Source organism: Sceloporus undulatus, chromosome 4 (genome assembly GCF_019175285.1).
Source record: "Sceloporus undulatus isolate JIND9_A2432 ecotype Alabama chromosome 4, SceUnd_v1.1, whole genome shotgun sequence".
In the NCBI taxonomy this organism is placed as follows: Eukaryota; Metazoa; Chordata; class Lepidosauria; order Squamata; family Phrynosomatidae; genus Sceloporus; species Sceloporus undulatus.
Window position 1 is genome coordinate 3,536,441 of NC_056525.1, and position 21,178 is coordinate 3,557,618.

Genomic DNA, 21,178 nt, shown 5'->3' on the forward strand with positions numbered 1-21,178 from the left:
TTCCTTCCTTCTCTCCTTCCTTTATTTCTTCTTATTATCTATTCCTTCCCTCCTCCCTCTCTATCTCCCCTCCTTCTTTCTTCCTTTTCCTCCCTTCTCTTCTTTCTATCTTTATCTTTATTATTTATTATTTTTATAATATAATTATAAATATATTAAACATGCATTTTATCATTTATTCTTTTCTTCCTTGTCTTTCGCCTTCCTTCTTTCCTTCTTTTTCTTATTTCTATCTTCTTATTTCTCATTTATTTTCCTCCCCTCCTCTCTTCCTTCTCTCCTTCCCTTCCCAATATTTATTCTTTATTATTATTCATGAATTTTATCATTGCATTATTTATTTATTATTCTTTATTCTTTCCTTCCTTGACTCTTTCCTTCCTTCCTTCCTTCCCCTTTTTTTTCTATAACAAAAGACAGAGAGCCAAAGGTAACACTGAGAACAGCTGCTCACACATCTTGCGCTGAGCTTTACGGTTTTGAACTCCAGGCACATGGGCCTCATGTCCAAAGGTGGAGAAAATTGCTTTTTTGGACACCCAGAAATTTTGCTGGCTGGGGGGTTTTGAGGTCCATTGTCCAAAAATGCTACTTTTCTAAATTTTGAGGTGGCTGAACCAAAAAAGAGAGCACCTTCCTTTTCTGTCCAATATCTGAGATCACCATTTTGGATAATTCCTTCCAAAGTTTGGACTGCAACCCAGAACAGATGGTCCACCTGACTGACAAAGAAGCCATAAACTCCTCCACCACAAACTCGCCGTGATCATGTAGTCTTGCAGTTGTTCCAGTCCAGTGTTGCTTTGGTCACTCCCACTCCAGGCTGTGGCCAGGCTGTGGTGGGACTGGTGAAAGGAAGGCGAGGACCCACCACTGCAACAGGCTTCAAATGTTTCATGGGAGCCATCACTACAAGAGAGGAGGAAGCGGATTAGCAACACTTCCAAACTCAGGCTAGCAAGCAACCTGCTCTCTCGCATCTGGAGTCAATGCCCATCCCACTCCTATCCACCCATCATCCCCAGCCTGCATGGCAGTGGAGAGGCCCTGCTTTCTTGGAGGTCTATTGTTTGCCAGGGTGTTTTCAGAGCAGGAAAATATATTCAACACTTTGTTGTTGTGTGTCTTCAAGTCATTTCTAAGTTACAGCAACCCTAAGGCAAACCTGTCATTTGGTTATCTTGGTAAGTTTCTTCAGAGGGGGGTTGCCATTGCCATCCTCTGAGAATGTGTGTGTGCATGACTTGCTGAGCCAGGATTCAAACCCTGGTCTCCAGAGTCATAGTCCATCGCTCAAACCACTGCACCACGCTGGCTCGACACGTACTCACAGGCATTCCAGACATTACCGTTGAGAGGAGCAAGACTTACAAGGAGCTGCAACAGCTGAAATCGGCATCATATCCATACGTCCCATCAGTCCGACAGCTTTCACCTGAGAGCAAACAAGGAGAGGGGTGAGCTGCTGGGACGGGGTGAGAGGCAAAGCCTCGGACTTGCTTACCCACGGCTTCGATCTGCAAAGCCTGATCACATTTTTGCAATCATTATCTGCCCAACAATCCACCTGGGATTAATCTACACTGGCCAGAATACTCTGGGCTGCTCCTGGAGTATTCTGGCCCCGAAGCTGCCTCAGATTCTGCCTGTCATTCCTCTTGTTATGCCCTGCTTCCAGAACATGGACCTGGACTCTGACTCAGAGACTGAAGCAGTGGACCTGCTGCTGAGCCAAAGCAGAAGGAGGTTCCAGAGCCACACGTCTCAGAGACAGACCAGAGAGCGGGACCAGCTCTGGCAAAGAGTCCTGCCCATTCAGATATAGAAGACCATTTACCCCTACCTACCTTAACTGAGTGGAGACAAGGAAGGTAATGCTTGAGGAGGTCTCAGAGGATTTATAGGAAGCAACAATTAATTAAAAAGCAGCTGCATTGAGTTGCTGATCTAGTTTCCCAGCCCTGTTCTCTAGTTCTTCGAGATTATCTAACCTACTAGGCTCCCTGTCATGTTCCTGAACTCTGTGCTTGACCTAGATTTTGTTTGTTGGCCTGTTATTTACCTGGACTTGGACACTGTTGAACACTGGTTGGAATGTAAGCTTGTATTTACTAAAGCAAAATAAGTGTTGAACTGTAAGCTACTCTGCCTGGGCTTGCTCATTAGCTGCTGGCTACCAGCTGTGTAGCAATCACTCTTTAACTGGTTGCCCAGACTGTGTTTGGGACTCCCCTGTTACCTCCCAGTGCATGACTGGGTGCCTTGTTGTGACCTCAGAGGGAGTGACTCACACCAGCAATGGTGATGCCAGGGAGACAGTGGGGATACATGTGTAGACAGCCACCCAGCATTGGTACAGAGTGCTCTAGGTCTTCCTGCAAAATCCAGAGCAAAAGGTGAGTTTTTAAAATCCAGTTAAAGGGAGGGATAGGATGGATTTAGTGAGAAACTGGCCTCATGTCGTGAAGACCACACTCGAATTGGGGATTTGGCCCTGTGTCGTGAAGACAAGTCACCATGAGGATAGGGAGAAACCGCTTCATTTGACTCACGTAGATGAGCCCCCAGTTGCAGCTTTTTCTTGTTGCCACTCACTAGATAAGCAATTACCAAACTCTGGCCTTCCAGGGGTTTTGGACTTGAGGTCCCAGAATTCCTGACTATTGGCCAAGCTGGCTGGGGCTTCTGGGAAGTGAAGTCCAAAACACCTGGAGAACCTAAGTCTGGGGATCACTGCATTTAGATCAAGGGTGGGGAAAGTGGACCACATGGGTCCCAACTATTTTGTGTTCCCTTACGTTTGATTTATATTGGTTAAGTTCCAGGGTACATATGACTTCTTGTTACAACAGCTCCACTGGTTGCCAGTCCATTTCCCAGTACAATTCCAGTACCTTTAAGAATAGCATACTTCTATAAAGATTTTCTCTTCTGCAGGGATATCTCTGTGTCATTTTTCCTGCTACAGGAATCATTCCACAGCTTTATTGTGTAACTGAAAAGGTCTCACTGGAATCAACTAAAAAAGGCTGGGAATGTGAGCTAACAATGAAATGCTTCAGTTCAAAAGTGCCAACACTATTTTGGTTGGAAAGATCTTTGGAAAATAATGGTTCTGAAGGTCTTCCAAATGGGATCAATGTATTGGGAAGTTGCGATATTTGTTGCTGTAATTTTTGGGTATTTAAAAAAATGTCCAAAGTTTCTGTTGTTCTGAATAATTATTTTGCCATTCCTGGAACCCACTGCTACGTATTGTTTCCACCTGGTCTACCAGTTTGGAATATTCCCCTTTACTACAAGGCTGAAGCCGGTTCCTTATTCCCAAGATGCAGTTCCTTATTTGCCTGAAAAACTGGAAGACAGCTAAACTCATTCTAATAAGGAACGGGAAATAAGGAAACAACTTCAGCCTTGTCCTGATATAGCAATGTATGATATGGGCTGACCCAAGACTTGTTTTGGGGCACACAAGTAGAATTCCCTATTTGTTTGGCTTGTTTTAATTCTAACTGGCAGAGGCTGGCACATTTGAATAGATCTTGCACGTAGAAAGGGCTTCAGGTCGGAAAGGATTGTTTGCCATCTCACAAAGGAGACTCCCCTGGATGTGGGGATGTACTATTTCAGTTGACCCATTGCTTCTTTTAGGGTGCATATTATTTTTCTTTTATTTACAACAGCCATCTCATCATATATATACCTGTTACTTTCAGAAATAGCTTTGTAGAATTGCCTGAATTATTTTTAATTTTGAAGTAGACCGTTTCTTGAGTATGGCAACAGGCAACATGGTGTGTTTAAAAGTTGCTTTGGGTACATAGGGGCATTCGGACCTTATATCCTTAGTCATCTGAATGAGTTAGCTGTCTTTCAAATTTTTGCACAAATAAAGGAAACGGGAATAAGGAACCAACTTCAGCCTTGTCACCTTGTTCAGGGAACCAACAGTTAATCCGCTGCTACTCACAGCAGACAATAATGGAGTAGATGGATTAACAATTGGACCCAATTTAAGGAGCCCCCCTCCTTTCATAAGTACTCACTCCGGCTGGAGAGCCAAGGACGCTTTGGTGTGGATGCGTAGTGGTAGCCGGCTCGGTCCACGCACTCAATGGTTTGGTCCCCATAAATTATTTGGAAAACCTGGCAGATGAGAGCACACGATTCTTCGGCCATGTCCTACATCCCAGGGAAGAAACAGTAGTCAGATCTGTATTCCAGAACTGCTGGACAAAGGTGACCAGATGTCTTAACCACAAAGGTGGACAAGGCACTGCAAAATGTAAGGTGGTCAAGAAAAAAGAGGACATTACCAAGCTTAAAACACTAATATGAATAAAAATGCATGCTTCTTAGGCCTGTTACAGACCGCCAAAATAAAGCTGCTTCAAGTCTCTTTGGAGGTATGCTGTTTAAATGATGCATGCATCCGAAGAATCCAGAAGCTGCACCAAAGCTGCCCTCCAGTGCTTAGGAATGGAGTGTGGCTTTGGCGCGACCTCCGGACTCTTAGGACCCATGCATCATTTAAATAGCATACCTCCAAAGAGACCCAAAGCAGCTTTATTTTGGCAGTCTGGAACAAGCCTTAGTCATGCTGAAATTGGAAGACATTTTGAAATTCCTCCTGCACAGAAGGTTGAAACGTAGGACATGTCCTGGAAAAGGAGGATGTCTGGGCTGGGCAGGTACATACAGCACAATCCCACAGGCTTGAAGCATTACTTTTTTGGTCTGTGATTCCTCCTATTGCTAGGCTGAGCTTTGAGGCTGTGAGACTGGGTGACTTGTAGCCTGAAAATGTAATGTTTCCAAGCTCTATGCAGTCTCAAATACATCTCATGGTTGGAATCATCCTTGTTTTTACAAAGCTACCATGAACTGATAGGAAAAGGAAGGAATTCCGTATTAGACCCACGACCCAAAATCCTGAGTGTATAACATGCTTGTATGAGCAATCAAAGTTTCTTTGAAAACATTTTAAATACATGTAAATAAAAATCCAAAAAGGAAACCTTGATTTTGCCATTTTATATAACAGACACCATCTTACTGTGACATTGTATAGAATAGGACTTGCGCATCCACAGATTTTGTTATTCATGAGGGGTCCTGGACCCAAACTCCAATGGATACTAAGGGTCCACTGTATGTACAAACACCGCTTTTAGGACAGCGCTCTCACCCTGAGTTTCCTCCTCCTGTGTCCTAAGAACGAGGAAAAAGGGGCCAGGCTGTGAAATCTGGCAAACCTAATCCTAAAGCATGTCTTATTTATTCTGTTTTTTGGTTAGAAGGAATTTGGGGCAGGAGAAGATGGGAGATGGGTGTGGGTGCAGCTCACTTACTCGGTTAGCCACAGCCAGGATGACAAGGTTGCAGTAGGCTTCAGGGCTGGGCTCTTTGGGGTCCAAGGGGTTGCCCCCTGTGTTCCTCCGCTCCCAGCTGCCGCAGGTCTTGCCCCTTTCCCAGCTCCCGCTATAGGCCTGCCGACAGCGCTCCCAGCTGCCTCCAACTTTGCCCGCTGGGCGACGCTCCCAGCTCCCGCTGTAGGTCTGCCGGCGTTCCCACGGTGGGCCACCCCCGGCCCTCTGCCTGTTCTCCCAGCTCCCTGTGCCCTGTTTCCTCTCCAGGCTGCCCCCTCCGCTCGGCCTCCCCTCCGGGCCACTCCAGGCCATCTTCCAGTCCAAGCTGCAAATGGTGTGGCGCCGCTCCATGGTGCCCCCCAATGGCCGGGGTTCCATCGGACGCTTCTCCGCCGGACCACTGGGGAATTTCTTTTCCTGCTTACTGGCCGGATAGATGTCTGAGCTGCTCCCTGCAGGGACTGGGTCGACTCCCAGGCCTGGGAACAAAACAGAATTAAATGGATCAAACCCAAAAGCTTACTGTATATTTGTTGTTGTTGTTACAGAATCATAGAGTTGCAAGAGACCTCAAGGGCCACCCAATCCAACCCCATTCTGCCATGCAAGAACTCACAATCAAAGCACCCAAGACAGAGGGCCATCCAGCCTCTGTTTAAAAGCCTCCAAAGGAGACTCCAACACACTCTGAGGGAGCATCTTCCACTGTTGAACTGTTCTTACCATCAGGAAATTCTTCCTGAAGTTTAGGTGAATCTCTTTTCCTGTAGTTTGAATCCATCACTCCATTGTGTCCTATTCTTTGGAGCATCAGAAAACAAGCTAGCTCCCTCCTCGATATGACATCCCTTCAAATAATTAAACAGGGCTATCATATCACCTTTTAACTGTCTCATCTCCAGGCTAAACATACCCAGCTCCCAAAGGCATGGTTTCCAGACCTTTCACCATTTTAGTCACCCTCCCTTGGATATGCTCCAACATGTCAACATCCCAGAACTAGACACAGGATTCCAGGTGGAACTTGACCAAAGCAGAATACAGTGACACTGTTATTTCACTCAGTCTACACACTATACCTCTATTGATGCAACCTAGAATTGCATTGGCCTTATTAGCTGCCGCATCGCACTGTTGACTCATGTTCAACTTGTGGCCTACTTGGACTCCTAGATTCCTTTCACACGTAGAAGTCTCCTTAAGCCATTTCATTTTTTTCTCTCTGTGTGCAGTAGCTTACACTTCTCCCTGCTGAAATTCATTTTGTTAGCTTTGGCCCAGCTTTCTAGTCTATTCAGGTTATCTTAAATTTTGATCCTGTCCTCTGGGGTATTTGCTCCTCCTCCTAATTTGGTGTCATCTGCATATTGGATAAGCATGCCCTCTGTTCCTTCATCCAAGTCATTGATAAAGATATTGAATAGCACTGGCCCCAGGACTGGTCATTTCTCTCCAGAATGAAGCAGAGCCATTGCTGAGCACCCTTTGGGTTCAGCTGATCAACCTGTTTGCAAGAATATCATGGGGGACCTTGGCAAAGGCCTTGTTGAAATCAAGATACACTACATCCACAACATTCCCTTCATCTACCAATCTGATAATTTTATCAGGAAAAAAAAGAGATAAGATTAGTCTGGCATGACATGTTTTTGAGAAACCCATGTTGACTTTTTACGATTATGGCCTTCCATTCTAAATGCTCACAGACTCCCTGTTTAATGATCTGCTGTAAGCTCAATGCAGTAGCACTAGTCCTGTTGGAGGAGGAGTGTGTGTGTGTGTGTCTTAGGAAACACATATATTCTTAGGAAACACACACACACACACACTCTTAGGAAACACATCCCCTAGCAATCTTAGGATTGTATTGGGACATTTTCCTGAAAGTCTCAGCAATGCTCAAATGTTCAGTCTCAGCAAGATGCTCAAATGATGCAAGGGGACCAACAGCATTTTCTCTGGATGCTATTATAAAGCCTAAGGATCAGCCTCATCCTTCCGCTTGCCCATTTTCCCTATGTCTGAGTCTCCAGACAACTAAATCGTCTGCCCGAAAGCTACAACCTGAAGCCTCCACATGTTTTTATATTCAATTACTTTTGACATGTTGCAGTACACACATTTTTTTTTTTAAAAGCACTAGCTATAGACCTTGAGTGTTTGATCCAGAGTTTGCTGTCTCTCTTCTCCCTCATCTGCTTTCATTTGCTTTCAACTGGCAGTTTGAGTGAGGGCCGATTTGCATAATAAAGGCACTCTGGCTGGCAAAGGTTGTAGAAATAAAAAGAGCCACAGAGAAATATTCTCAGCTGTAAAGGCAGGTCGGGCAGCATGCAAATCCTGCTCAGTTACATTGGCTGGAAAACTAAGTAGGTGAACTTGAGGAAAGAGAAAAAATGTATTTTGACAGAAAGCAGAAGAAATAGCTAACAGAGTGCCAGAGCTACATTCCTAGGGAAGCTGGGAAATGAAAATTTCCTTCAGTCCCCAAATTTCTAGTATTGCAACACTGTTCCCATGCAGAACTCTTCTATCTGTTGGGTTCACATTCTCATGATCTGGCTCCTTATATTTGAAAGTCTATAAACTGTTTTCCTAAATGCTCAACTGAGGTTTCAAGTTACTGCAGAGCTAGAAATTTGGGGACTGAGGGAATAACTCAGTTTGGTTTTTTTTTACAGAGATTGGAATCACAGAATCATAGAATCATAGAGTTGGAAGAGACAGCAAGGGCCATCCAGACCAACCCCATTCTGCCATGCAGGAAATCACAATCAGAGCATCCCGACAGATGGCCATCCAGCCTCTCTTTGAAGACCTCCAAAGAAGGAGACTCCACTACACTCCGGGGGAGTTTGTTCCACAGTCGAACAGCCCTTACTCTCAGGATGTTCCTCCTAATGTTGAGGTGGAATCTCTTTTCCTGCAGCTTGCATCCTTTGCTCCGGGTCCTAGTCTCTGAAGCAGCAGAAAACAAGCTTGCTCCCTCCTCAATATGACATCCCTTCAAATATTTAAACAGGGCTATCATATCACCCCTTAACCTTCTCTTCTCCAGGCTAAACATCCCCAGTTCCCTAAGGCGTTCCTCATAGGGCATGGTTTCCAGACCCTTCACCATTTTAGTCGCCCTCCTTTGGACATGCTCCAGAATCTTCTACCATCCATGCGATGACCCAAACCCTCTGCTCCAAATCCACCTTTAAGCTTGTGAAATGCCCCTCAAATGCCAACTTTCTGGCCAGTGGAGAGTAGGGTAGTGGTGGCAGAGCAAGGTCCCATTATGTTACTATAACTGGATGGACAAACAATAACTTCATCCTCTAGAACCTTCAGCAACTACTCACACATTACTGTGAGTCCAGTTATATGAAAAGAGGTGACAATTCTCTGCAGCTCTTCTACTCTTCACCAAGCAGCAACTGGTGTGTTTGGGGGAGAAAGGGAGCTGTGGCAGCTAAAATATGGGTGGTTTTTTTTTTTTTGGGGGGGGGGGGTTGATCTGCACTGAGTCTCACTTTTGAAAAGAATGCAGAATATAAATCAGATAACCAATAAACAATCCACTGCAAATAGAATGCAAAGTCCAGCAGCGAATGGGGCAGTGTATCCACATTACATTTTCATATGGATAAGTGATGTAGACTCAAGTCACTTTAGTGACTCGACTTGGACTCAACTCGGCAATAAATGACGCACTGACTCGACTTGCAACTTGTATGTTTTTAGCAACTGACTGGATAACATCATTCACTTTCAGAAGCAGGCACGACTTGCCCCTAGAGCTCTCTTCTTGGAAGGGAACAGCAAATGCATTATTAGCCGATGGGCTTGTGGCAGAAGGCTCCTTTTAAAGCTTTGGAAATCATTAGAAGTCTCTTCCGATGTGCAATGGAGACAGGCTGCCAAGCAGACCTCAACCTCTGCCTCAAGCCCATTACTTAATTTCCTTGCTGTTCCCCTCCAAGGAATGCACCCAACTCTTTTTTCCCCTGTTTAAAATTGACTCCCAGATTTGAGACTTGACTTGAAAATACCTTGCAAGGACTTGAGATTCAACTTGAAAATGGAAGTTACAGAGGCTTGAGACTTTTGGAGTAGAAGACTTGAATACATCACTGGTATGAACTTTGGTTTGAATGTTGGACTCGGACTCTGGAGACCAGGGTTCGATTCCCAGCTCAGACATGATAGTCACTGGGTAACCTTGGCACATCATATGCTCTCAGCCTCAGGGGAAAGCAATGGAAAACCTCCTCTGAACAAATCATGCCAAGAAAAGCCCAGGATAGGTTCACCTTAGGGTTGCCATAAGTCAGAAATGACTTGAAGGCACACAGCACACACACATACACGCGTTAAAGGGCAGCCCTCTACTAAGTCCATTTGGTTCAGCACTTTAAATAGTTCCTTTTTTAAGTTTGAAGTACCCCTCCCCCCCAGCCAAATCCATCAGCACCTGTTTTGAGCACAAGAAGGTGCAGTGCATCATCCCGCAGGTAAGAGGCAGCAGCAATCTCATGGGTGGGGATCCTCAAGATGAGCTCCTCGTTGTCCCTCCAAGTCAGAAGAAGACAGCGGGCAGAGAGGCTCAGGATGCTGTCCTGCTCCGGAGTGGTCTTCAGAGGAAGCTCTTTCAGTTGCTGCCGGAAAGACAGAGCAGTGGAAAAGTCTGCTGAGGCATGCACTCCTTCCTGGGGCTGATGTGTCTGAAAAGTCGTCCTTAGACCTAAATGCCACTAAGCTACAGATTTTATCATCAGAAGATTTGACGCACTAGAAAAGACAATACTGCTTGGGAAGGTGGAAGGCAACATGAAAAGAGGAAGACTGCATGCCAGGTGGATGGACTCCATCAAGGAAGCCACCATGGCTGCCTTGGGTCTGTAAGACCTGAGCAAGGGCAGTTAATAGAATCATAGAATCAGAGTTGGAAGAGACTGCAAGGGCCATTCAGTCCAACCCTCTGCCATGCAGGAACTCACAATCAAAGCATCCCCGAGAGATGGCCATCTAGCCTCTGTTTAAAGACCTACAAAGAAGGAGACTCCACCACTCTCTGAGGGAGCATCTTCCACTGTCGAATAGCTCTTACAGTCAGGTGGTTCTTCCTAATGTAGAGCTGGAATTTCTGTTTCTATGGATTGAATCCATTGTTCTGTATCATGTTCTCTGGAGCAGCAGAAAACAAGCTTGCTCCATCCTCAATATGACACCCTTTGAAATACCTAAACAGGGCCAACATATCACCTCTTAACCGTCTCTTCTCCAGGCTAAACATACCCAGCTCCTTAAGTTACTCCTCATAGGCCTTGATTTCCAGACCCTTCACCATTTTGGTCGCCCTCCTGATGACAGGGTGACTTGAAGGATTCTCATTCATAGGGTCAACAGAAGTTTAACAAGAACAGCTTTTACGTATCCAAAGCACAGCTTCCTGGGCTGCAAAGTACAGTTCACTTCCATACAACCACTTCCCATGCTGGAAAGGAAAGCCAGGTTCAGTGCAAAAGTTAAAGTAGGGGTGGGCAACTGTGGGGGGCGCATGGCCATTTCTCACCCCATGACCCTTTCCATGTTCTGCAAATGCAGGTAGCAGCCAACTAACTAATTGCTTTCCCCCCTGTATGGGATGCAAAGCAGCTTAGAGCATAGATTAAAATATAATACAGATACAAATTGTGTCTCCCTTTTCCAAAATGATTGGGACTGGAAGTTTGGTCTGGATTTTAGATTTTTGGGTTTTTGGAATACCCATAGTTGCCTATACACGCATAATGAGATCGCTTGGAGATGGGACCCAAGTCAAAACACAACATCCATTTATGTACCATATACACCTTATACACATGTCCTGAAGGTAATTTGATACAGTATTTTTAATCATTTTGTGCTGGAAACCAAATCTGTTTACCTCGAACTATGAGAAAGCAAAGGTATTACTATCTCAGCTATCTGTTAAAACGTTTTGGGTTTTGGAGGATTTCTGATTTTGGTATTTCTGATAAGGAAGACAACCTGTAAAATTATTTTGAAATGATTAAAAAGAAAAAGAATCTGCACTATAGTACAGTCAGCCCTTCTTATACCTGGATTTTTTATACACAGATTTAAGCATCCACGGTTTGAAAATGCTCAAAAAAAAGTATACCTTTCCAATATCAAACCTTGATTTTCCATTTTTTATAAGGGACACCATTTTTCTATGTCTTTATATTTAATGGGACTTGAGCATCCATGGATTTTGTTACCCATGGGGGTCTTGGAACCAAACCCCAGCATATAAAAAGGGTCCATGTATATGTGAGAAATTCACTCAAGTCTGTTCGTTCACAGCTATCACTATCATATCAGTGTGCTCTCTGGTTGCATTCATTAGAAGTACATTACTGTTAACTGGACGACACCAAAGTGCATTGAAGGACATTGTGTGGTTACCCTTGCAGTGTCCAGGAGCTGCAACAGTTCATCACGGCTGGAGGGGTTCAAGGAGGTGTTCACCCAAGTCAAATGGCCTAAAAACTGGAATGGAAGAGAAAATGATCTTTTTTAAAAATCCCAATTGAAGACAGTCAGGTGGAAATTTTGAAAAGGAAAAATTTGTGTTAAACAGGGTTTGTGTATAGGACTTTGTGGTCAGGATAGACTGCAGGTTTAAGAACACATGCTTCGCTTTGCTTCATGTTATGTGGCTTTCATAATCTCTGCTGCCTGGGGATAGTGGGAATTGTAGTTCAACACATCTGGAGGAGTCCCCACATTGGCAGAGGCTACCTTAGAGTTGTGGGCTTCCCCTGCAGGGCACATATTTATTTATTTATGGATTTTTATCCTGCCTTTCTCCTGGAATAGGATACCAAACATCTCTAATTTTCACAATATGGAGGAGGAAACTCAGGGTTAGAATGCTGACTTGCAAATAGATATCTTTGGCTCCACAAATGTTGCTGACTGTTTCTTGTTCCAAGTAGAAAGCTTTAAAAAAATGGAACTACAACTTCCACAGAGCCAGCATGGCATACTGGTTTGAGCACTGGACTGCGACTCTGGAGACCAGGGTTCAAATCCCTGATTGACCATGGAAACCTACTTTTGGTCTCAGAAAACCCCATGATAGGGTCACCTTAGGGTCGCTGTAAGTTGGAAATGATTTGAAGTCACACAGCAACAACAGCAACACAATTTCCATGTATTCTTCAAAGCAGTGCCTGCAGCGATGTTAAAAAGAGCTTGGAAAAGCTTGTTACTCTCCGTGTTTCTGTTCAATGCCCAATTTCAACAGAGAATCTGCATTTCCAGCCAGAGAGATATCTTCTCCGTCATACAGTCAGCCCTCTGTATCCATGGTTCCTGCATCCATGGAGTCAAGCATCCATAGTTTGAAAATACTCCCGAAAAATCAATCCCAAAAAGCAAACCTTGCTTTTGCCATTTTATATCAAGGAGACAATTTTACTATTCTATTGTGTTTAATGGGAATTGAGCATCCACAGATCTTGAGATCCATGAGGGGTCTTGGAACCAAACCCCAGCAGATACCAAGGGCTCAGAGTATTATTGGTTTTTATTGCACAAATGGCTTGTTCTATGTAACTATGGTTGATGTCTAATGCCTCCTGCTTAATAACATAACCAGTACCATCCCGTTCAAGACATTACCAAGGGATAACCATAGGTCTGAGGTTTTCACTCTGAAATCAGGGACTGGGGAGCTCCCGGAGTTGTCACATCTCCAGGCTTAGCCTTGAGTCTTTCAGGGCTTGGTATCTCTCTTTCAGTCCTCAAGGGGAGGTATCTCAGGGTGAGAGCAACGTCTTGAAAGGTGTCTACATGTAGAATAATAAAATCATAGAGTTGGAAAAGACCCCAAGGGCCATCCAGTCCAATGCCCTGCCATGCAGGAACTCTCAATCAAAGCACTACAAGAAATGGCCATCCAGCCTCTGTTTAAAGACCTCTAAGGAAGGAGACTCCACCATCCTCCATTGAGGGAGTTTGTTCCACTGTCGAACACCCCTTACTCAGGATGTTCCTCCTAATGTTGAGGTGGAATCCCTTTTCCTATAGCTTGCATCCATTGCTCTGGGTCCTAGTCTCTGGAGCAGCAGAAAACAGGTTTGCTCCCAGTCCCTCCTCAATATGACATCCCTTCAAATACTTAAACAGGGATATCATATCACCTCTTAACCATCTCTTTTCCAGGCTAAACATACCCAGCTCCCTAAGTTTCTCCTTATAGGGCCTTATGGTTTCCAGACCCTTCACCATTTTAGTTTTCCTCCTTTGGACACACTCTAGTTTCTCAACATCCTTTTTGAATTTTGGCACACAGAACTGGACACAGGATTATTCCAGGTGAGGCCTGACCAAAGCAGAATATAGTGGCACTATTACTTCCCTTGATCTAGATGCTATACTTCTATTGATGCAGCATAAAATCGCATTGGTCTTTTTAGCTGCCACATCACAAAGTTGACTCATGTTTACACTATGTTCCTCATTTGTTAGACGTAGTGTTTCACTTTCACATTTGAATGGCATCCTCAATTCAATTTCAATTCCTGACTTGTCCATGAAACCCACTGGGCCAACTTGGGCAAGGCACATATTCTCAGCCTCAAGGGAAGGCAATAAGAAATCACTTCTGAACAAGTCTTGTCAAGAAAACCCCAAGAAAACCTCCTTAGGGTTGCCATAAGTGAGAAAGGACTGGAAGGTACATAACAACAACAATCTGGACAATGTTATTTCCCTATAAAAAGTTAAAATATGAATATACATGAATGTGCAAGTGAAAATATGTACTAGATAGATAGATAGATAGATAGATACACACACTACAATGAGTGGGTGGTGGTGGTGATGTCCACATGTAGATGTAAAAGGGAGGTCCTAAAGGTAAAAGGTTTGAGTACAACCAATCTACTCTGTAGAAATAGTGCCGTTTGATACCACGTTAAGTGCTGCAGCTCCATCCTATGGGATCCTGGGATTTGTAGTTTTATGAGGTCTTCAACCTTCACTCTGCCAAAGAGTGCTGATGCCTCACCAAACTACAAATCCCAGGATTCAGTTAGATGGATCCATGGCAGTTAAAGTGGTGTTAAACTGCATTATTCCAATACTGTAGATGCAGCCTACAATTCTGTAACTACGTGTGTTTACTGCAAATATATAATCCCATAGTACAGTAAAATTTAGTGACTATGTCTCAATCCTACTAGTAGTCGCAACCACTGAATGGGTTTTTAAATGGTAGGTTAAATTAGAGTAGATGACCCTTGTGACCTCTTCTAGCTCCAATATTCTATCATTCTAACCCTAAATTAGGCCCTTCTTGCCAGCAAGTGAAAATCATACAAAATACCACTCCAGGTCCCTTCTTTCTCCCTCACCTTGTCCAGGTAATAAGTTGTGACTGGACGAGAATCTAGTGAGCAGGCAGGTGTAGACCATGGTAATAAGCTAAGTAGACCAGGTGATTGTATTAACTAATTAGAAAGGTATAATTGCCTTGTGGATCTACTGGGTCTTGGGAGCATTCATTGAATCCTGCTCTCCATGCTGCCATGGTAATGTATGCATGCTGCTATACCAAGATTTTGTACTGTGCTATTCATATTCTTTTTTGCTTCAGTTTTTGAGACTTCTGTTAAGTAAAGTTTTGTTAAATTTCCTCAAACCTCTGCTGTTATTTTTTCTTTAATACTCACACCCCAACACACCTTCACTTCCTTTTCCACATAGTCATGTAGGAGAATCTGAGGGTCGATCAGATAATCCGGAGGATGGAGTGGCACTGAGTGCAAAGGACGGCGGCAGAGGCTTGTCCTGAGGGCCTGCTTTCGGGCCGCCTTTGGGAAAACCAGCCGCTTGATGGGAGACACGAATCCCTGTGAGAGAGCAAAAAGGAGATCAGGTTAAAACAATGGATCTTCTGGCAATGGAGGGGTATAGACTGCCATGCCATGGCTGGCAAAGACAAGTCATTGGGCAAATGGAGACACACAGGCTGAGAGAAGAAGCACAACGCAGATGGCTGTGCTGTTCCTCTGACAAAAAGCCAAACTGAGTTCTGTATGTCAAGAAAATAATAATTGGGGAAGAGGAAGAAGAGGGGGGGGGGGGAATCCCTGTAGGCTAAACTGAACACAATGGATCCTATTGTTAGAGATTGTTACAGAAGAGTAGAATCAACTGTTGCGTGGCAAATCAACACTTGTGTAAATCCATCCACTCATCTATCCATCCACATATCCATCCATCCATCCATCCATTCATTTACATACCATTTATTGATACTGCACCTTTTCCCCACACTTGGGACTGAAGGGGGGTTACAGATTCATAATAATATAAATAAAACCACTTGTAGCCAAAAACATCCAAAATCAAGATTAAAGCAGTGTTAAACTACCCACAAAGTTAAAACTATTTAAAATGTAGATTAAAAGGAACACTGCATATTAGCACAGAAAGCCCTGGTTACGTGTGAAAGAAATGAGTTCCCAAATGCCTGTAAATCCCCTCTATTCAATAGGTCTACTCTATTTGGGATTTCACAGAATGGCTGATAGATATGGGCACGTTACAGAGCGCCGAAAAGCGGCGCTCTCCCTGCTCCGTCATTAGATGCGCCAAGAAGCCCCAGTGGCCAGACCGCGAGGCTTCCCAGCGCAGCTAAAAAGTGCCGAAATGGGGCTTCTTCTTGTGCCCTGGATGTGACACCATGAGGCACGAGGTGCACACTCGCGGCATCATATCCGGGGCGCGCTGTGCGGATGCTATGTGTCCGGCACGTAATAAGGGCGGCACCCGTGTATATAGAGCACCGCCATTATTACACCCCCGTCACGTGCTGGGGTGAGGCCGGTGTGGACGCTAGGTCCTCGGCCAGCCCCTAGCACGTGACGGGGGCGCTGGAAGGGCCCGTCTGTAATGCGCCATAGTATTCTTATTTTGTTTCTCTTACAGTTCAGAAAAAGAAAGTGGAACTTACCAGTCCCATTACAAATCATTCCTGATGTGTATCAATCCCATTGCACACAAGTTTCATTGCGGGTCAGTCCCACTGTGTACCCAGTGCCACTGCATAATGTTCCTGTTGCGCTTCAGTCCCATTGTGTACCATTGTGTACCTGTTGTGAATCAGTCTTGATGCTCATAAGTCCCAGTGTACATCAGTCTCATTGTGGATCAGTCCTGATGCGTATCCATCCAATTGTGCACCAGACTCATTACGGATTTGTCTCATTGTGCATCAGTTCTGCTGTGCACTAGTGCCATTGCACCTCATCCCTGATGCACATCAGTCCCATTGTGCACCAGTCTCATTATGGATGGGTCCTGATGCGTATCAGTCCCATTTCATACCAGTCTAATTATGGATTGGTCCTGATGCGCATCAGTCCCATTTTGTACTAGTCCCATTATGGATTGGTCCTGATGTACATCGTTTGCCTCATTTTCAATTTTTTGACACTAGGAAACTAGTATCTAGAAAAACTGTTTTTTTGTTTTTGTTTTTTTGCTTTTGCCTCGCTTTATCGTGACAGAAAAGTAGGATTGGAACTGGTTTTAAATGGAAACAACAGTCATATAAACTGATCAGCAATTTGCTTTAAATCATAGTGGGAATGAGCCCTAAGAAGTATTCACTCTCTCTCTCTCTCTTTCTCCAGAACTTTTTGGATGCTGATCTCCTTTCCCCATTAGAGAGCAGCCGGTGTGGGGATTATCTGCCTCGGGCAACCAATGTCTTTGATTTGTCTGACGGGTGGCTGCCAAGTGAACCAATTTAACACGCCGATCTCAGGACTGGCTGGTGGTGATTCGGCCTAGAGCCCGGTCTGACAGCTAGGCATCACCAGAGGCATCTGGAGGGGGAAAGGATGTCTCCCCAGAGGACTGGGACGTTGATGCTGGATCCACATCAGGGCAGAAGAGAGGCCACCAGGACCCACCTGCTCAGAAGGAAAGCTGGCAAGGAAGCATTTGCCTCCTGGTGTCCTTGTCTTGGAAAGATCATGGAAGAGATTCTCAAAGGTCATTTCATCCAACTCCCTTTTTGTCAGTGCAGCAAATCTTCAATGAAAATGTGCCATAGAGATCTAAGGCTCCAAGAATGAGATGAGATATTGGATCTGCCAGATCAGTTCTGGAATCGGTTTGGCTATTCCTGTTAGCCTTGGACCTAGGAGACATCCTCTGGTCATGTTCAGGGAGCATTATGTTGCTACTCCAGCATTTATCAATAGTAATAAATAACAAAATGTATACATTGGCGGAGTGTTAACACCTGACCGCTTTTGGCATGCTAGATGAGGCCACATTTGTTGTGTGCCTTCGTTTCCAACCCTAAGGTGACCCTATCATGGGGTTTTCTTGGCAAGATTTTTTCAGAGCAGGTTTGCCATTGCCTTCCCCTGAGGCTGAGAGAGTGTGACATGCCCAAGGTTACTCAGTAAATTTCATAGCCAAACTGGGAACCAAACCTTGGTCTCCAGAGTTGTAGTTCATCATGCAAAGCCACTACACCACACTGGCTCTCACTGTCACACACGCACCAAGAATATGAACTACTGGGCCTGTCCCCTGGGATACAAGATCCTCTACAGCATTGATTCTATGGTCCAAAACACACTGCAGAAATAATTCAGCTTGAGACCGCTTTAACTGCCCTTGCTCAGTGCTAGGGAATCCTGGGAACAGTAGTTAATTGTGGCATCAGAGCTCTCCAACAGAGAAGGCAAAATGTCTCACAAAACTACAGTTCCTTTGTTATTTTATGAAGCTGTTTTTAAATGATTGTAATTATGATGTATCATTGCTTTGATACTGGCTGTAATCCCACCTCGATCCGTGGGGAGAGGCGGGAAAATACAAATAAAAATGTTGTTATTATTATTCCTGGAGTTCTCTAGCATTGAGCTTGGGCAATTAAAGCGGTCTCAAACTGGATTATTTCTGCAGTATGTTTTGGACCTGTGATTGCCTACACTCCTAAGTGCAAGTTTGCAATTTTGGCTTACCTGGGGCCATGATGTGTTCATAGCAAGATGATTCATATCACCTTTGCTGTGTTTGGGTTTTAATTTTGGGGGGGGGGGGTTGTCCCCTGCTACAGGCAACTGAGCTTGAAAAACCAATCTAAATTACTGGGGAAATTGAAAGGGTTTCTCCTGCTGGGATGGCTGCTCCATTGAAATGTGGAGATCAATCGATTGGATATGGGGGTTGCATGGATGCATTCCCAGCAGCCTTAGCAAAAGAGCTGGTAGTGGGAGTTATAGCTTAGAGAGCTTCATGTTTCCCATTCTTGTTAGGCCTTCTCAAAATCACATGTGTCAATACCTACAATCATGTATACAATATACTACAACAGTGTTCTGCAACATAACCACTATGCCTCTGTGATCCCTTCAAACTATTAAATTATAATCTGGGACTTGTAGTTGAAGGTGGTTATATAGACTTATTCTGCTCGAGAGCTCTAGTGCCCTCCAAACTACCGATCCCAGGAAACACTTAGAATGTACCCATGTTCCACTCCACAATTATAGTACAGTATTATGATTCTGCATTAACTGTGATGGCTGCATCCTGGGATTTGCGGTTTGGAGATATTAGAAATCTCAGGGAGTGCATCAACACGATAAGCTACAAATCCCCAATTACATACACGGGGGAACCATGGTCAAAGCACTATAATGCACAGTGTGAAAAGTGAACGCTTTCCCATTTACTACAGTTTTAGGCCAAGGGTGGGATCCTTTGGCCTTCCAGAGGTTGACAGACTGTCATTGCCATCAGCCTGGTAGCTAGCACAACCAAAGGTGAGCCAGCTGGGAACTGCATTGGCAACATGTGGAGAGCTACAGATGTAGTGGCGTTTGTCTTCTACCCAGCCACCCAAGCAACAGGGGCTGCATGCAGAAAATGTGCCACCCGACCCACACAAGTACACCTAGGCTGCATTCACACTGGAGAAATAATCCGGTTTAACACCACTTGAACGGCCCAGCTCCATGCGATGGAATTCTGGGTATTGCAGTTTTTTGTGGCACCAAAGTGCCACAACAAACTGCAATGCCCAGAATTCCATCACATGGAGCCAGGGCAAGTTCAAGTGGTGTCAAACCAGGTTATGTCTCCAGTGTGGATGCAGCCCCACAAATCTGGATGCCGAGAAAGCCCCACATCTCCATGACTTACCTTCTTGCCTTTCTTCGCTTCGTACTCCATGCCCAGTTCTTGCTTGGCTCCTCCTGTCCCCAGGAAGGCAGCTTTTTCCTCTACGCCCTCCATCCTTTGTTTCCCCATCCGTTGTGTCGGAAACTCCACCAGCGACAACAACAACCTCTGGCCCTGGTTCAGAGCGCATGAGAGTGCCTGCCCTTTTGCAATGGAAAAGCAGAAGAGGGAAGTGGAGGCCAAACTCACTTTTATGGACTGACTGTTTACTTATCTTATTGAAGTGATGATACTCCACCTTCATCACACAGGACCCAAGGTAGCACACACGTGCAAAAACAGATCAACAACTCCCAGAATCCTCTCTGGGTATGCTGATCAGAGGAGGGTGTGTGTGTGTGTGTGTGCCTTCAAGTCACGTATTGATCTCATTTAAGTGATACTTCACTCCCAACATGGGATCCAAGGCGGTACACAGTGCAAAAACAGACTACAACTCCCAGAATCCCCCAGTCTGACTGCAATTCACAGAATCCTCCTTGGATATGCGAGTTCTCAGTGTGTTTGTGTGCACATGCCTTAAAATTTCTCCATTAATGTCTCAGGGGTTCCCAGGCAAGGAATAATCAGAGGTAGTTTGACCATTTCCTCACCTGAAATATAGCCGCAGCACCTGATCTTGTTGGTGGTCTCCATCCAAGTCCTAATCAGAGCTGGCTCTGCTTAGCTTCCGAGATCAAACTCAAACATGGACTAGATGAACATCTCTTTCTCTTTCTGTAACCCAGAGTTCACATCCAGAATACAGACAACATACAATTCCATAAAACTTTTAAAAATGGGGATGGCTGAAAGTTTGAGAACTTGGGAAGGTTTATTTTTTGGACTACCGCTTCACGAAGCCCCGGTAGCGATTCTGGGAGCTGTTGTCCCAAAATTAACTCCTCCATCTGCAGATGGGTCTAGGGGTGCAACACACTGTAGAAATAATGCATTGTGACACCACTTAACTACCAGGGCTCCATCCTATAGAATCATGAGATCTGCAGTTTTTGCCAGGCACCAGCACTCTTTGGCAAAGGCCAAGAGACCTTGCAAAACTACAAAATCCCGGAGGATGAGTTATAGCACTCAAAGTGGCGTCAGACTGCATTATTCTATCAATGTAGATGCACGCTGAGCCAGCTGGAAAGGGCAATATCCCACCCCCCTCCCCCTCTTCTCCCCTGTTGGGTGTGTTGAGTGTGCATTCAGTTTGCAGCAGTCTTGGCCTGAGGACAAAGAGGGAAAGTGGGAGGAAAGAAAATGGGACATTTCCAAACAGTTGAGAAAACAGGACAGCAGAGATAACCAAGGCTATCCCGCCAAACCAGCCTAATGATGTGTGAATTCAACATTCCCTGCTTTGACTGGCACTGCTTTTCACTACATTTATCACTTGCCTGCTTCCACTCTGCAGAAAATCCAATCACACTGCTTTAAAGGTCCTGGCTTAATGCAAGGGAATTCTGGGAATTGTAGTTTAGTGAACCTTAGCCCTCCTCAACTGTCACCCGGCCTCAGAGGGAGCGATCAGGCAGACCCAGCAACAACGGGGACTGCCTGAAGGAAGAGGC

The 21,178-nt window shown here is 44.8% G+C and overlaps 1 protein-coding gene across 1 annotated transcript in view; it reads right to left on the reverse strand.

The window, feature by feature from the left end:
- Positions 1-19,698, reverse strand: part of CCM2L (CCM2 like scaffold protein) — a 26,384-nt gene extending 6,686 nt beyond the window's left edge. Inside the window, exons 1-8 of the mRNA XM_042462392.1 lie at positions 19,584-19,698; positions 15,095-15,262; positions 11,808-11,891; positions 9,829-10,012; positions 5,352-5,848; positions 4,047-4,182; positions 1,372-1,435; positions 662-909 (exon numbers count right to left, since the gene is read on the reverse strand). Of these exons, the coding sequence (XP_042318326.1) occupies positions 662-909; positions 1,372-1,435; positions 4,047-4,182; positions 5,352-5,848; positions 9,829-10,012; positions 11,808-11,891; positions 15,095-15,262; positions 19,584-19,691 (1,489 nt within the window). The 5' untranslated portion in view covers positions 19,692-19,698. The remainder of the gene's footprint in view (positions 1-661; positions 910-1,371; positions 1,436-4,046; positions 4,183-5,351; positions 5,849-9,828; positions 10,013-11,807; positions 11,892-15,094; positions 15,263-19,583) is intronic.
- Positions 19,699-21,178: the final 1,480 nt, after the last annotated feature.